This window comes from Brachyhypopomus gauderio, chromosome 21 (assembly GCF_052324685.1).
Source record: "Brachyhypopomus gauderio isolate BG-103 chromosome 21, BGAUD_0.2, whole genome shotgun sequence".
Taxonomy (NCBI): Eukaryota; Metazoa; Chordata; class Actinopteri; order Gymnotiformes; family Hypopomidae; genus Brachyhypopomus; species Brachyhypopomus gauderio.
The window spans coordinates 5,919,026-5,935,718 of NC_135231.1; the positions used below are offsets into that span (position 1 = coordinate 5,919,026).

At 45.0% G+C, this 16,693-nt stretch overlaps 1 protein-coding gene across 1 annotated transcript; it reads right to left on the minus strand.

Moving 5' to 3' along the window:
- Positions 1-4,202: 4,202 nt before the first annotated feature.
- On the minus strand, positions 4,203-7,731 carry zfp64 (zinc finger protein 64 homolog (mouse)). Its single transcript, XM_076984422.1, is given in 7 exon segments — positions 4,203-5,448; positions 5,450-5,856; positions 6,072-6,323; positions 6,415-6,477; positions 6,563-6,709; positions 7,166-7,318; positions 7,454-7,731. Coding segments are annotated over 7 exon segments (2,073 nt in total). The 5' UTR covers positions 7,476-7,731; the 3' UTR covers positions 4,203-4,419.
- Between the last annotated feature and the right edge of the window lie 8,962 nt (positions 7,732-16,693).

Genomic DNA, 16,693 nt, shown 5'->3' on the forward strand with positions numbered 1-16,693 from the left:
GTGATAAGATAAAAAATGTTTTGTTTGTCAGTTAAACCCATGATGGTGATGTGTGTCAGGGCTCTTTATATCACTGAAAGCAATTGCAGACACCTGTGCTAAATAGTTTGGCAGGTGTGTCCAATTAAAGGCAAGACTAATTAAGAAGGCTGTCCCACATTATTAAGCAGCCTACATTTTCAGCCAAAATGGGAAAGAAAGAGGATGTGTCTGCTGCTGAGAAGCAACAAATTGTGGAGTGTTTAGGTCAAGGCATGACTACAGTCAACATTGCCAACACGCTTCTTCGTGATCATCTCACAATCAAGAAGTATGTAGCTGATTCAGAGCACACACGTGTGCGTGTTTGATAAGGGAAAATTGAGGACTCTTTCCAACAAGCAATTACGTCAGGTTAAAAGATCACCTGCACAAATGCCTCGTCATAGCAGCAGACAAGTTTTTGTAGCTGCTGGTGCCTCCAATGTCCTTCAGAGGTTTGCAGCTGTGCGTAAGCCATCCTGTTGACCTCCTCCATCCACTGCACACAAGCAGAAACGGCTCCAGTGGCCAAACAATACATGAAAACTGACTTCAAAACTATTTTTATTCACCGATGAGTGTCATGTAATGCTTGATGGTCCAGGTGGATGGGGTGGAGGATGGCTGGTTGATGGACACCCCATGCAAACAAGTCTACGGTGCCAACAAGGAGGAGATGGGAGTAATGTTTTGGGCTGGAATCATGGGGAGAGAGACTGTCAGCCCATTTAGGATCCCTGAAGGGGTAAAGATGACCTCCATAATGTATGTGGAGTTTCCCAAACAGCACTTCCTGCCATGGTTCAAGAAGAACTGTGCATTCCACAGCAAGATCATTTTCATGCATGATAATGCACCGTCTCATGCTGCAAAGAACACATTTACATCTCTGGCTGCTATGGACATAAAAGGGGACAAACGTATGGTGTGGACCCATGCTCCCCTGACCTCAACCACGTTGAGAACCTCTGGAGCATCATCAGAAGGAGTGTCTATGATGGCGGGAGGCGGTTCACATCTAAACAACAGCTCTGGGAGGGTATTCTGTCCTCATGCACAACAACAGAAGCAGATACCATCCAAAACCTGACAAATTAAATGGACGAGAGAGTTCATAACTCCTTTCGAACAAGGGGTCCTATGTGCACCTAGAATAAAGTTTTTACTTAAACTGTTTGATTTCAGTTTGTAATAACCTGCTAATGCTTAATTTCACAAATGACTTTTTTTTTTTGTTTTTTATAAAAATGAAAAGGTTGAAAACTGTGCTGTGCATAATATTTGGTACATGCATTTTGAGTGTTTTAATTTTTTTTATACTGATATTGTCAGTATGTTCAAAAACTTTCAATTGTACTCTAATAGTTGATGACTGGAAAATTACAGTGACTGCAATTCATATAGGTAATTTTGGAAAATATTACTTGTATAATTTGGACCACAGTGTATGTATGTGTATAGTATGTATGTATGTATGTATGTATGTATGTATATATATCTGAGAAACGTTGACGCAAGAGGCTCTCATTTCCGCACCTTCTATGAGCTTACGTTGGGAGACCTGCAGAACATTACAGTAGTTCATGAGATGTTCACAAATGTATAAACGTTTTACCATCAGGTGCTGTGAGGACACTTGTTACATGTAATGATGACGGAACATTGTTCTAGACACATTTCTAACATGCAGTTAAAGCATAGCTTGTTGGTATGGTGTTGGGGATTACCTGATGGGGATTATTGTTTGAGTATAATCATGACCATTCCAAATAAATTCCATTTCGTCATCATCGAGTTGCAGGAAATTACGACCCATCTAGGACCTGATGTTTTCCATGCACTTAAAATCAAGTCAATGGGACAACAGGGACCAACCGCTTCGGACATGCAGTATAAAATTATGTATTGTTTCTGATGAAACAAAACATTGTTTACTGATGACAGACTGATGAAACAGAGGTTAATGAGTGCTGGTCCCAAGATCTAACCCTGGGGGACACCACAGAGTAGCCTTTAGCTATTAGAGCTGTTTTCACCCAGTGCGACATAGTATTCAAAACTGGTCAGATACGACTGCAACAAGTTTGGAACAAAAACTATATTCACCAAAAGTTTTAATTTTCAGAGCAAAACCTGATTCCTTCAACATGTCCAATCTATAACCAAAGGACATATCTAGATTTTAATTTCTCTTACTTCTAGTGGTTTGCCAATACAGAAATATCTACTTTATCCAATGTCACCTATATAAAACAAAACAAGCAATAAACAAAAACAGCACCACTTCAATAACAGGCCTCAATCATTTCTGTCTCTCCAAGCATGTCCGCCCCATCAAAGGAAGAAGCCATGTGCTTTATCTGTGCGGACTGGCCCAGTGTGAAACTACAGCCATGGTACCTGGCGCAGGAAATGGCCCCATATGATTGAGGTAGTCAGGCAAACGTAGAGGTAGCACACCACATTCATATCGCATGTCTGTTGTCTCTGCATCTCTGCAACTGCCTGAGAGATCATATCTCATAACTGTCACTGCACAGCACACAGGAAATAAGGTTATTCTCGCATGCGCCTCGGCGCAAAACACAGGCCAACTGTTGAAATGTGGAGATGTGCTTATCAAACAGAGCACAATGAGAATGCCCTTCATCTGTGTGACCAGCTCCCCGCAGCAGAACCAGGACACGATTATGTGTCGACTGCACTCAGATGGACTTCCGTCATCCCCTTGTTAAGGCAAATATCAAATAGCCATGATTCTGGCTTGTTTTTCTACATTTCTGTGCACGAGATGCTCTGAAAGATCATGATTTGCCTGGTCATTTGCAGTAAGTTAACACACAAGCTATGAAATACTAATATGGTACAGGACCGGCTATTCTCCCCACAGTCTCCACACTAGAGGACTGTGAACATACTGTGTGCTTTTAACTAGAGGAATCAGCTGTGAAATCAGCATGTCAATAGCTCTAGACTGCCCTCTTCAGGGAGAAAGGGGTATGAACAATAATTTGAATCTGTGTTTTATAAGCGAGTACATTAGAGCTGACTAACATTTACTTATTTTTGAGTGAGATGATTGTAGTGATTATGATTAGTGATTATGATCACACATCGCAAAATTGTGCTGATGACCCAAACGGCCTGAAACTAAGCAAAACCTTTAGACTGTGGGAAAGACACAGGGGGCATATGAATAAATGTGATGCAGTAACTGGGGCATTGATGGTGTTGTGCCTTATTGTACATCGGGCATCAGACAGAACAAATGTTTTGTGCAATCTGTGACCCACAGGGAACAAATATTCAAATTATCTTTAAAGCGGTGCCTATTTGCTGTTCTGGATTATCACTGTGGCAAATGAAAATGTCCGAAACTTTTAAAGATCCTTTAAAACAGGGGTGCCCACACCTTTACAGCTTGCGAGCTACTTATGACCAAGTCAAAATGATCTACCTACAATAAAAACGCAAAACATAAATTAGTATTATTTAAGTTATTATTAATACTATTTAATATTGTGTATTATTTATTTCCCTTTAAGGATAGTTTATTTAAAATTTCATCTACAAAACATATTGGCGTGTCTTGCAACTCTCGGAACAAGGAACCAGCGGCTTCAACAAATGCCTCTTATCATCTCTCCGTCTTGGACGGACTTCTTGTTTAACAATTAACTCACCCGAAATGATGCTTCAGTCAACGTCATAGTTTTTATGAACAGTCCGAAAATGCCGCTCCACGTTTCCCTTGTTTGGAATAGCAGCGGCACACGGACAGATGAGGCAAACGCACTTATGATATGGTGAAATATAGTGAATATGACATAGTGAAACAACCCCCCCCCCCCCCATTCTGTATGAAGTAGGTTTTAGGCTTCTTACTCGGACCAGCTACGGCACTCATTTTTATACCCTTTGTTGTATTTAGTTTAAATTGGAGGCTAGCTACGCAGGAAGGTACCTGAACAAGTTCGCGCGGTTTAACGCGCATGCGTAGGTGGTCAGAAGTTCAGACGTCGGATTGGCTACCCTGTATGTCAATCAAAATACAACTCAGTGCAGATGGACGATAGCCTGTCATTCATCCACTACTTTTTAATGTCATGCGATCGACCAGTATTGGGCACCCCTGCTTTAAAAGAAAAAAAAACTATGGAAGAACTGATTAAATAATTTTACTTACATTTCTAATTTTATTTGTATATAATTTAAAATAGTTCACTTAATACTGAAAAACCCAAAATCCATGGTCCACAATTTCCAATACTATAAAAACACAAAAGAAAGCTTCCAAGAGACAAACATGCCATGAGCTGTTATAACAAGAACAAAACTTTACTAGAATGTAAACAAATCAAGGACACCAGGAAACAGAAACTTGCTGTTGTGCTCTGATCAGTCCTCACTGCTGTCTGCTGGGTTCGAGTCTGAGAAGATGTGATGTGGTGAGAGCTGGTATATGGGTGTCTGCTGGTCCTGGGCGCTGATGGACAGGGGAACGCTGTGGACGAGGAGGGCACTAGAGGGCGCCAAACCGTTCATGACCAAGCTGTCTCCCTCGTCCGGACCACCGTCACCTGACTGCTTGGGGAGATTCTGAGAAGTCGGTCTGTCGATGTCAAGGGGCGGGGAAAAGGCGGGGCCTGTCGTCGCGGTGACCGAGGCGCTGCCCTCGGTGACGACGGTGACCTCGGTTCCACCCTGCTGGATGAGGGCGTGGAGGCTGTCCAGGTCCGAGCAGGAGGTGATGAACGTGTGGTCGCTGTGCGTGGAGGGGGCGTCGCAGGTGCTGATGAAGCTCCCCGCCGGGTCAGCGGTCCGGGAGGAGACGGCTGTCTGCAGCAGGCTCTCCTGAAGAGGGCTTTCTTCACTGGGACCGATGTGAGTTAGTAACACTGTCTGATGCTCAAGGCTGACCTCTGCTGGGGTCATGTGCTGCACCGGGGTTAACAAGTTCACCTGCTGTATCACAGGGTTCAAAAGGACGTCCTGCCCCTCGGAGCTAAGCAGGACTGCGCCGGGCTTGGAAGAGGGAACATCCATCGAAGCCTGGATGAACGCCCCCTCCTGACCTAGAGAGGGCGCCACGATGATCTTAAGCTGCGTGCCGCTGTAAGACGGAAGCGAGTTGCTCGTGAAGGCCAACGAGACCTGCCCCGTGTCCGGTGCCGGTGCCGCTGTGCTTCTCGCCTGTGCGACCCGCTGCTGGTGCTGGACGTTACCGTGCTGCCTCTTGTGGCTACGCAGCGAATCCTCCCTCACGAAAGACGCGTCGCAGAGGTTGCAGCGGAAGGCCCTCGCCGCCTCCAGCCGGGCCCGGTAACGCGGGCTGAGCGGCTTGGGCGGCACCTCGCCGGCCCCGCCCCCGGCCCCGCCCCCCGCCTCGCCCCGCCCCTCGGCCTTGTCGCCGTGGCACTTGCGGCGGGTGTATCAGCAGGTTGCTGCGCTGCTTGCTGGCGAAGGGGCATCGCTCGCAGACGAAGGGCCGCTCGTCCGAGTGCACGCGCTCGTGGGTCTTCAGCGCCCCCTTGCTGGAGCACGAGTACGCGCACTGGGCGCACTGCAGCGGCTGGGCGGGCCGGTGCTGACGGGCGTGGCGTCGCAGGCCCGCCTTGGTGGGGCAGCGGAAGTCGCAGTCCGGGCAGCCGTAGGCCCCCGCGGCCCCGTGCTTCAGCTGGACGTGAGACTTCAGGTTGGCCTTCATGGCGCAGCGGTAGTCGCACAGGTCGCACTGGTAGGGCTTCTCGCCCGAGTGGGTCCGGCTGTGGCGCTTCAGGTCCGAATTGATTTTGAACTTGGCGTCGCACTGGTTGCACTGGAACGGGGCGTCACCTGCGAGAGAGAGAGAGAGAGAGAGAGAGAGAGAGAGAGAGAGAGAGAGAAGCTCTAGACGAGCTCTTCAAACGCACCCGTGTTCTCCATATACCATCATTATTACATTAAAACAACAAAGAACAGTTTAGGGTCCAAATAAACCAACCGAACTCCGGTAAGCCAGTTGTGTTAAGAGACGCGAGGCAAGCGAGGGGGGGGGGGGGGTTGCTGACCTGTGTGGGAGCGCAGGTGGACGGTGAGCTGGCTGGAGTTGCGGCTGGCGTACGGGCAGATTTGGCACTTGAAGGGCCTCTCGTCGTAGTGCACACGCAGGTGCTTCTTCAGGCTGCTGCTGTCGGCCGCGGCGTACGGGCAGTGCTTACACCGGTGGGGCTTCTCGCCCGTGTGCGAGCGGCTGTGCAGGTTCAGCTTGTCCCGGCGGCTGAAGCGTTTGTGGCACAGCTCACACTCAAAAGGCCTCTCGCCTGCACGGAGAGGAAGGCACTTTTTACTCGGAGGTCGCCCCAGGCGCGCCGCGTTAATGAGCCCAGACGACGACATGGGAGAGTTTCTTACCAGTATGAGTGAGCATGTGTCTCTCCATGTCTTTTTGGCCGTACTGTGTTTTGAACGTGCAACCTGTGGGCAAATGATCCACAGAGATTGACAAGACTGCACAAGTCAGGACTTTTCCAGATCACATTATTGAGCTGTTCACACCAACCTGAGAAGCTGCAAATGTGTCTCTTTTGAGCGAGTGCAGGTTTCAGCTTTTTGGATGGTGTTTTCTGAGTTTTGGTTATACTCTTCTTGACAACTTTGGAGACACATGCCTGAAATGCCTCATCCAGAGCAAACTCTTGAATGGACTCTATGCAATGCACAAGCAAGAATAAAAAACAACATCTTCACAGAGATGTTCACGTGAAATCCAAAATGTAACCACTACGTACTAAACATGCTAATTTAACTTGAACTTAAAAACTCCAATTTGGCCCAATCAGCCAGTCATAAAATGAAGCCCCCATAAAGTCCTGGAGTAATGCACATAAAACTGTATTTGGGACCATGTTGAAACATTGTTATTATAAATACATTTTTGTATACTTTAAGTTCATTGAATCTTTCCTCAAACACTCAGTTTAAAGTGAGCACAAGTTTTACAAATCGCATAAGGGTTAGGGTAGATTTACTTAGATTTGTCATCGCCTTATTCTGAGGTGCATGGCTCACTGCTTTAAGCATCAACATGTTTCCTATTACTAAGGCAGATCTTCTCATTCCTTAAGCTTTACTCCTGTAAACAGAGCAGCTCCATCTGACCTACCTGCAACAGCGTTCGGGGATGATAGATCAGTTGTAGGAATCTGACAGCCATTTTGTTTGTGGGCAAGAAACACTTCGATGTTGTTATACTCCTGCTTGCAGAAGCCACAGATGTGAGTGTCTGGGCTCACCTCCACCAGCAGATGGTTCATCCCTGCACACAGCAAACGCTCTGAGGAACCCTAGCGAGATACCTCAACCTCTCCCACCAGCGTGTAGAGGCGCATTTAACCACATTAACCCCAGAACACGAGACTTTAACTATCATTGGGAAGGAAAAGCGACTCACCGTCGCCGCTGAAAGACGCCATGAAGCCGGCTGCACCTTTACAGTGTCAACTCTGTGGCTGCCATATGCACAGTGGGAGCCATGAAAACATTCAGCTAACTAGCTATTTAACTCATTTCATTTGAGCTAAAAGGCCACATTTGGTGTATTGCCAATACGTAAATATATATATATATTTACTTCAACCCATTTGTGAACTCAAAGGCGGACAGGTTTACCGGGATATTTGAGGCACGACCACTTTACGACACCGTAAAAGTTCTTAGCGGTAAACATAATTTGTTCGCCTGCCCAACGTTTAAGTGGCAGCAAGACGCATTACTGCCCTCTTCAGTCTCGGTGCTTCTCTTGAAATAACGGTACACATGGATAGAATGATAAAATGCTCAAACATAACAGTCCATATTCTTTTTTTTTTTAGATAAAACAAATCTTTAGTCTTTATTTAAGGCTTCTAAGTTCAGTATAGCAGTTTTTGGTTTGGGTATACATAAAATGCCATCCACTTTTTACATTGTTTTCACATACATTTTAAGAATTAACTGTTGTTTTAAATAGTTTGTTTACAGCTGTACATGTTTTTGAGGTTTAAACAGTACATTTGTCACATATACACAATATAAGTGATTCATGTGAAGTTGTTGAGGAATTTTAGCTCAAATGTCCTCTGAAAATATTGTAGCAATGGCTGAGAAGAAGACTGGGACCCTCCTCAAGGATCTGCAGACCTACACAGTTTGAACATAGCCCATGAACTTGTCTCCTCACATCCACCAGCATGCCCATCAGTGCACTACAACGGTATACCATCTCATCTAAGTTCACCATCACAGTCCAGAGATCCACTGGAGGTATGGACACACCGCTTTGTGGAGCCCAGTCGGTTGCCAGACCTCAGGTATGACCACCAAGTCCAGGTTGCCCCCCTAGTCATTGTGGACCTCCTCTGGTAGAAGAAAAACTGGGAGAAGTTCTTCTGCTGGAGTGCTGGAGTGGAGAGATGGAGGCAGGGCATGTGTACAGCTGTGTGGTCATGCACTGCTGAATGTGCTTTAGCTTTTCCCCCCATGCACTGCCTCCAAACACTGTTTCCTTCTGGGTGTGCTGGAGGTACTGAAAGTGATGATGGCAGCAGCACTCTGCTCTCTCCGTGAGGCTTGGCTGTCGTCTGTGGCACGTGGGCGGTGGGACGGGTCGTCGGTATCGTATAGAGGTCCGACACAATGTTTGATGGAGAAGTAGTACTCTCAGCGCCCTACGATTTGTACATAGGTCAAAGGGCACGCTACAGAAGTCGAGGCTGAAATGGCACAGCCCTGCCGTGGCAGCCGTCACGTGACACGTCACGTGAGCCGTGCGACGTGGGAGCTCCACTCAAATGCTGACTGCAGCAGGCGAGGACCGACCTAACCCCGTCCTGCACCTGTGGAAGCACGCCGTCCGCGCCCTTGTCACTGGCGTCCGTGTCACTGGCGTCTGTGTCCACAACGATCCATGTCCCTTGTGGGCGTGTCCAGTGCGTCGTCCAGGTAGATGATACATACCGATCCTCGGGGACGCCAGTGAGTCCTCATTTCATCAAACGCTCAAATGTGGCCAGTGCATTATAAAGCCTGAAGGTCATCAGTGAGAATAGTCAGGTGTAATGCTGAGGGGCAAATACAATCTGTGTGTGTGTGTGTGTGTGTGGGGGGGGGGGGGGGGGGGGGGGAGGGGGTTACCATCCCAAGAGTCTTGTGTTGCCCCCAATCTATTCTGTCAACAGCCACTCCGTGACCGTTGTCACTATATAAGGAAAAGAGTCAAATCCACTAGTCTAGACTACTATACTACATTTGCGCTATCTTCTGTTTTTAGTCCACATCAGAGTGTGTGATGATCTAATTAAAAAATTCAGGGCTGGATCTGATGCCCCAAGCATTTTGTGGGCTTAATGTTTTTAACTTTTGATTCACTGTCACTATTCATTACATTTGTAACATGGAGGCTATGTATTTAACCCTGATGTGTTACATTCTCTTTCTTTTTCTCTCCCTCTCACGCTCTCACACTCACTCTCAGCAGTTGAACGTATCGAGAGTCACAATCATAATTTGCAGTCAGATCTCAAATGTGATTTCCTCTTCTTTGAACATGCAATGTTTATCATTGTGGACAGTCACCCACATTCAAAGACATACGTTCACATGCACTTGCTCAAAAGAAAAAAAAGTAATCTATCTTTTTACATTCTTATGTGATTGTAAGGCAGGGTTTTTGATGGCAAATGGAAAATATGTGTGCACACCAGTATGGACTTCAAATCCCCAGTGAGACAAGAACAACAGTATGGAGGAGACTGTCCCTGCCACTTTATATTAGCCCAGCTGAGCTTGCCAGCTGTGTACAGCTGCGTTACTGGCCACAGGCTGTCAGAAAACATAATCGCAATCAGAGCCGCAGAAGGGAATTTTAATTGCAGACTAACTTGCAAGATATCGACTGCAATTACATTAGGCGGCCACCTGGTGTCGCCCATGCAATGCTATCCAATTCTGGAATACCTTTTAGGTCATGCTGTTTGAGACAATGATAAGAGCTTTGTACTTTGGAGAGCTAATTTTCGCTTGAGTGGACTGAAATGGCCCTCTGTGCTTCCTCCCTTATTTTCATTGTTTCCCTTGTTTTTGCGCCAATGCATCTGTTACTGTTTGGCCTCCACATCTGAAGAGAACATCTTTCTCTTGGTTACATTTTGATAAAACATTTACACATAATTCTGTGTCACCTGAGGGCTTTCTGCTTATGCCTTGATGAGGAAGAATCTGAGTAATCTTGCTCATCATTTATTCACATCTTTCCTATGCAGAAATTTGGAGGGAGCTCATTACTGTGCAGCTATTGTGCTCTTCAGGACAATATTTTTTGTGCTCTTCGGGACAGTATTTTCATGCTCTTCAGGACAGTATTATTTCAGTCGTGCAACAAAGAGTCCTTGAAATAAACAAGTATGTGTTCTGTATTTACATATTTGTCTAGACATATCAGTCTAGATTAAACTGCATATTTCATTCATTCTGTAATTACTCCCTAAAGTCAAGAGTAGATATGGACCCCGCTAATGAAGCAAAGTCGACCTCAGACCCAAGAAGACTTGATTGAATTAGGCGTCGAGTCTGGGCGTGGCAGCTCTGCTAGGGGAGGAACAGATGATTGCCTTACTCTGTGTAAACGAGTGATAATGCGATGCTAATCTCCCTTTTGTATAAGTTGAAAGGTCCCAGGTGACTTTACATCTTTAACAGTAATCAATCTGTCAGGCATTAATAAGTGTTTGGCTCTCAGAGTTGAGAAGTAACATAACGCAAGTAATGGGATTATATATTTGAACAGGCATATAAAACATTGACCAAATGTTAAAACCAAATAAAAAAAAATTCAGAGTAGTCACACTACTTCTTAAAAGTAGAATCTCTTTAATGTCCCTATAATGTGGGATTGTAGATCAACAAAAGCAGAAAACTGCCATATGCTATGTCTCAACATAAAGAAAATAAATAAAGGAATGAATAAATGAAAGAATAAGTAACTATTCAACATGACCTTTGCTCTGAAGGTTTGTGTCGAGTGCCTGTGCATCATTTTGTATTTCAGCCTGAACACTGATAGTCACTGTGTAGTGATGGCAGGTGATCAGCAGGTTACTGCACCAGTGTTGTGGTTCAGACAGCTACTGAACTGTACCAGCTGGGAACCCACAACTCAACTAACAGTACACTTTTTCAAAAGTAACCTTCCCAGTGTTGACCAGTCCTCCCAGTCTGGGGAATGTAAACCATTTCAGAATGAAAAGTTTGTACGTGGCAGCATATTCTCCATAGAATGAGAATTGTTAAAAGCTTTTATTTGCTCTGACCCACATACAAACAGTGACACACTGCTGTTCTTGTGTACATTAGCACCCATGCGACTGATGGGGAAACGGACTTAATCAACATATTGTCAAACAAATATTTCAAGAGCTCCCCACAGGACGATTTTTAACAGTCTATTAAAGTTCTTGTCATTTTAAGTTTCTGTAATTTCTCAACATCCCATAAACAGATGTTATTCAATGTTAACATTATTAGTCAAGCAGCCCTGTTTGCCCCGTGTTTATGGAAAAAGAAGACCAAGATGGAAAGTGTTTGAACTTGCAGGCTGACATCTCCACAAATACAACAAGAGATAAAAAGAGTCTGCTATCTCTAATGCATGAGATAAGTGGAGAACTTTGAGAGTCTGGATGAGAGGAGATGAAGGGAGAAGAAAGAAAGAATAATCCAGCCCTCCTCTTCAGTTACTATGTGAATATTAATGGCATGGAAAAAATTTGCAGATCAAATCTTTTTAAATTTGTATCAAACACAGTGTACAAATTACGGGGCATCAACATTTTGGGCAAAGAAAGAGAGAGATTCACGGGACCGGAGGATGTATTTGGCAGACTGATATTGTTTATGATTAATAGAGACACAGGAAGGGATGTTCCAAAGTTGTTCTGATGTTTGGTTGGATCTGCATGACAAATTATACACACATGTAGACACACATGAATTCCAGCAGTCAGCAGCTGCTGTCATTGCATCAGATAAAACAGGCATTGTCTGGGAAACATCAGATGCCTCTGACCCTGTCTACATGATTGCACTAAGAGGCAACATAGACACACACACACACACCGCAAACCCACTTTTTTGTACACACATCCACCCGCATCCACCCCCACACACACACACGCACATACACCCATATATATGTAAAGCACACGGTACATGGCAGATCTGGGTTGATTGTCTGGGCCAAGTGATGCACATAATATGATATCCAGCTCTGGAATGAAGGACTAGAGTGTAACCGAACACAAGTTAATCACTTGCGACAACATTCGGTACTCCAAACCATGTTGAAAAGACTAAACTTGACATTAAAATCCACTGGGTGCTTCATTATCTACAGGGAAGAGCATATCCTTGGCACAGACAGAAACTGGAGTGAGACCAGAGTCACAGAAACCAAACTTTAGTTTTAAACCAATTTAATAGCTGGTTCCAGTCCAAGAAGGGCCCAACTCACCAAGCACTTCAAAGACGCTTCCCAGAGATGCGTCCCCCTCGTGTCCCACACAGGTTCCGGTAAAATCTAAAGTATTTCTGAGTCATTTTTGTTCATTTTGTTGAAGAACACAGTATGTAACATGTGGAATCGTATTCTTATTTATTATACTTGTGCTCCATACAGCATTTCTGGGTAATATAGGGGTGAGTGTAACGTTAGCATCTGTTAGCCTGTTACTTCATATAGGGCTAGAGCATTGTGCAGAGAGGCAGGCTTCTATAAGACATGCAGTGAGTGCAAACCTTAGCATGTGGGTCTGCCTTTTTATGGTGCTGAAGCAGTGTGTGTACACTGACGTCAAAAGCACTGATTTGGAAAACGACAATGTGCTCTGAGCTGCCAGTCTCAATGTTTGACCTAGAGGCCTAGATAAAAAAAGGACTATGCATATGTATGAGCTGAGAATTAGAATGAGAATTAAAACTTTATTCAGTCATTGGATGAGGGGATTCGTACGTGACTCATCCACTCACAGGATTTGAGCCCGCAAGATGTAGAAATAGTGATAAAGCAGCCATTATTAAAAAACAAAGCGCCTGTACACTCCCCCTGGTGGTCAAGAATGCTCTTTGCAGTGCATTATATACTGACCACTATGTGGCACAAGGATTGTCCCGATCTAGCCTTCTATTTTATGGGTATAGAAGTACACAACTTTTGAGACAATTATACCAACATTATGGAAATCCTAAGACACTTCTGTTTCCTTGTATTTATTTCTTGCCCATGAACCTGTCAGACGTTTTACTGCAGAGCAGGTATGGAACTGACACTTAACTAACGGACACCTGGTGTCACATGTTGCAGGGAGAGTCTGACTCCTCTCTGACTGTGGCGTCAGCTTCATCTCAGCAGAACTCTTCCTACAGTCCAGTGATTCTGAACAGAACTGCCCTTGGATCATTTTGTCTCTGTGTTTCCAGTCTTAGATGTCTTTCTCCATGTTTCCAGTTATAGCAGTGAATCATAAATCTAGTCTCAAATATCACTGGATGGCCACATTATTTCAGCATTTTTAGGTGCATAGTAATAGGACAATAATGCCAGAAAGACTCGTGGCAGGGACAGGGACATAGACAAGAACATAGACAGGAACAGGGACAGGGACAAGAACATGGACAGGAACAGGGACATAGACAGGAACATGGACAGGGACATAGACAGGGATAGGGACAAGAACAGGGACATAGACAGGGACATAAACAGGGATAGGGACATGAACAGGGACAGGGACATGGACAGGGACAAGAACAGGGACATAGACAGGGACATGGACAGGGACAAGAACATGAACATGGACAGGGACAGGGTTTTTTTTTTTTCAAACTTGGGCCTGATAGTGGAACAGAGGTGGATTACACACGTCTCTCTGAAAAGGAAGTGATGTCATTTAAAAGGATGAAGGAGGATTTACTACAAGTAACAGACAAGCATTATATTCACATAATGAGTATGTTTGCTCAACTCTTTGTCAAAAGACTCAGAGCAGGCTTGTTGTGGGACAGCACAGCGAACAAAGAAAAGCAGCGATCAAATCTATGCAGACTATCTCTAAAATAAATAAACCACCATCATTTGTTTGTGTTGTTTTGTAGAGAATTGAGCCACAAAAACGGTGCTTGCTCTGGTTTGTTTTTGGGGACATTATAATGTTATACGTTGGTGTGAGTCCAAGTACGAATCAACGAATGCTAGAAAATGTATTGAGTTTATTTTTAGATGGTGTCTTCACGGAGGTACGGCTTATCACAGTCTGCCTGTTCCTCCTGGTGTAACACACATAGAAGAACAGCCACTGAGCATTTATCACTTCCTTATAGACAAAAGACTCTGCTGTGTAAAGATGTAAATGAAGTACTTTAGTGTGGTAAAACTTTACAAGAAGTAACAAGTAAAGTGCAAAACACACACACACACACACACACATGCGCACACACAATTTTTCTCCATCTCTCTCTCTCTATCTCTCTTTCTCCGACACACACACACACACACACACACACACACACACACACACACACACACACACACACACACACACACACACACACAATTTCTCTCCATCTCTCTATCTCTCTCTCCGACACACACACACACAATTTCTCTCCATCTCTCTATCTCTATCTCTCTCTCCGACACACACACACACACACACACACACAAACACACACACACACACACACACACAAACACACACATGCACGCGCGCACGCACACACACACATACACACACACACACACACACACACACAATTTCTCTCCATCTCTCTATCTTTCTCTCTCTCTCTCTCTCTCTCTCTCTCACACACACACACACACTATTTCTTTCCATCTCTCTCTCTCTCTCTCTCTCTCACTCACTCACACACACACACACACACACACACACACACGAGCACACAGTGGTTGTCACCACTGGAGCGAGCCTCACAATTGGATGGTGTTTGGAGATAATGAAGCCAGATCCCTCCCCTCCCCTGAAAGGCCGTCGGGAGTTCTCTTGACTGGCCACTTATATCTTCCGCGGTCCCTCTGTCTTAAGGGCAAGGGTGTGAATACCCAGCTAATGGGGGGAAAAAAGCAAGGTGCTGGAGGGGAAGTTGCCCGTTAAGACTACCCCACCCCATCCTATCCCAGCACAACCCCCCCTCCCCATTTCCTCAAGCCCGCAGGAATCCCGAGATACCGTCCGGCGTCAAATCTTTCAGACGGAGAAGTGCTGTGGCTGCAAATTTAGTTGGAGATTCTTTTGTGAGGCACGCTGTGAGACTGGGCTGTCTGCGCTGACAGCTGCATGGACAGGATGAATATGGGGGGTGGAGGGAGGGTGGGGTGGGCGGGGTGTATATGGGTACCCTGAGGACGTTCTGCATCTGAGACGGGGGGGCTCACTGCTGCAGACGGAGACAGCGCCCCCACCAGGCGGGAGTGTGCTTTAGGCAACGCCACGAGGGCAAAGGTCATGGTCTTGAAGCACTGGATACTACAAACACACTTTGCTCCAAAACCAGGTCGAAAAAAAAATCAGATGGGAATGAAAAAAAAAATCTGATTCATTCTATCAGGAGAATTGAGTTAAGCTGGCTTTGATCACGGCACGTGGATCGGTTGGACCTCGTGGGCTTCTAGGCCGTGAGCGCTGGCAGGTGGCAGTGGAACGGGAGAGTACTGACCAGTACACAGTGGCCAGAAGGGCAGAGCCTGTACACCCCTGTGGCCCTCAGACAACACACACACACTTATTCACCCCCGAGACCTCTCAGTCTTCTCCTGCACACACCAGGGCTCCTTCACGCCAGAGCGTCACTGAGGAAAGACTTCAGACAGCGTTGTTTGTACGTTTTCTACAAGCTCAACATTTTGAGACGCTACAAAGTCTGCATAGCATGCTTTCTGGAAAATAGAAACTTTTTGTTATGTACAAAATAGTAATAATTAAGTGGTTTGTTATAATTGTGTGAAAAGATGAATTGGGCTTTTTGTGGTATGAGGCACTTGCGGTAAATCACACACCCAGTAGTCTCTTTTATTTTGGTGTTACTACATCTGTGTAACCTGTTGCTTGTGGTGACGGCCTGGTGTGATGCCTCTTATTGTTTTATGAATATTGGTATTAAAGTCCAGTGTAGTTGAATATAGACTTGCGTCTCAGGTCACTCCTACTTTGATAATATAAAAAATGAATGCATAATAATTTTAGATTATGCCAGATTTGGATAGTGAGCATTTAATTTAATGCCTTTATAATATGTTGTAAGAGTATTTAATGCTGCTTTTTGATATTTGTCCCTGGTTGTTTGCTATGTCTTCGTTTCTGTGAAAGGTCTGTTAGCAATACATTCACTGAACGGTACCTGTTTATTTATCGATAGATCATCCTAGTCTCGCAAGGAGATTTGAAGGAGTTCACACCCAAGACCCCATTATCCAACAAGGTTGAGTTCTAGTCCACATTAGTGTGAAGATATAACTAATGTGTCCATGTGCCAGTTGTGCCTAAGCTGGTTGGGGATATTCCTTCACTATTTAAACCTGTAGTTGGGCCTTAAAGTGCTCTTGGTGTTCTAGTCCATCTGCCAAAATTTACCACAGACTTCTTCATAC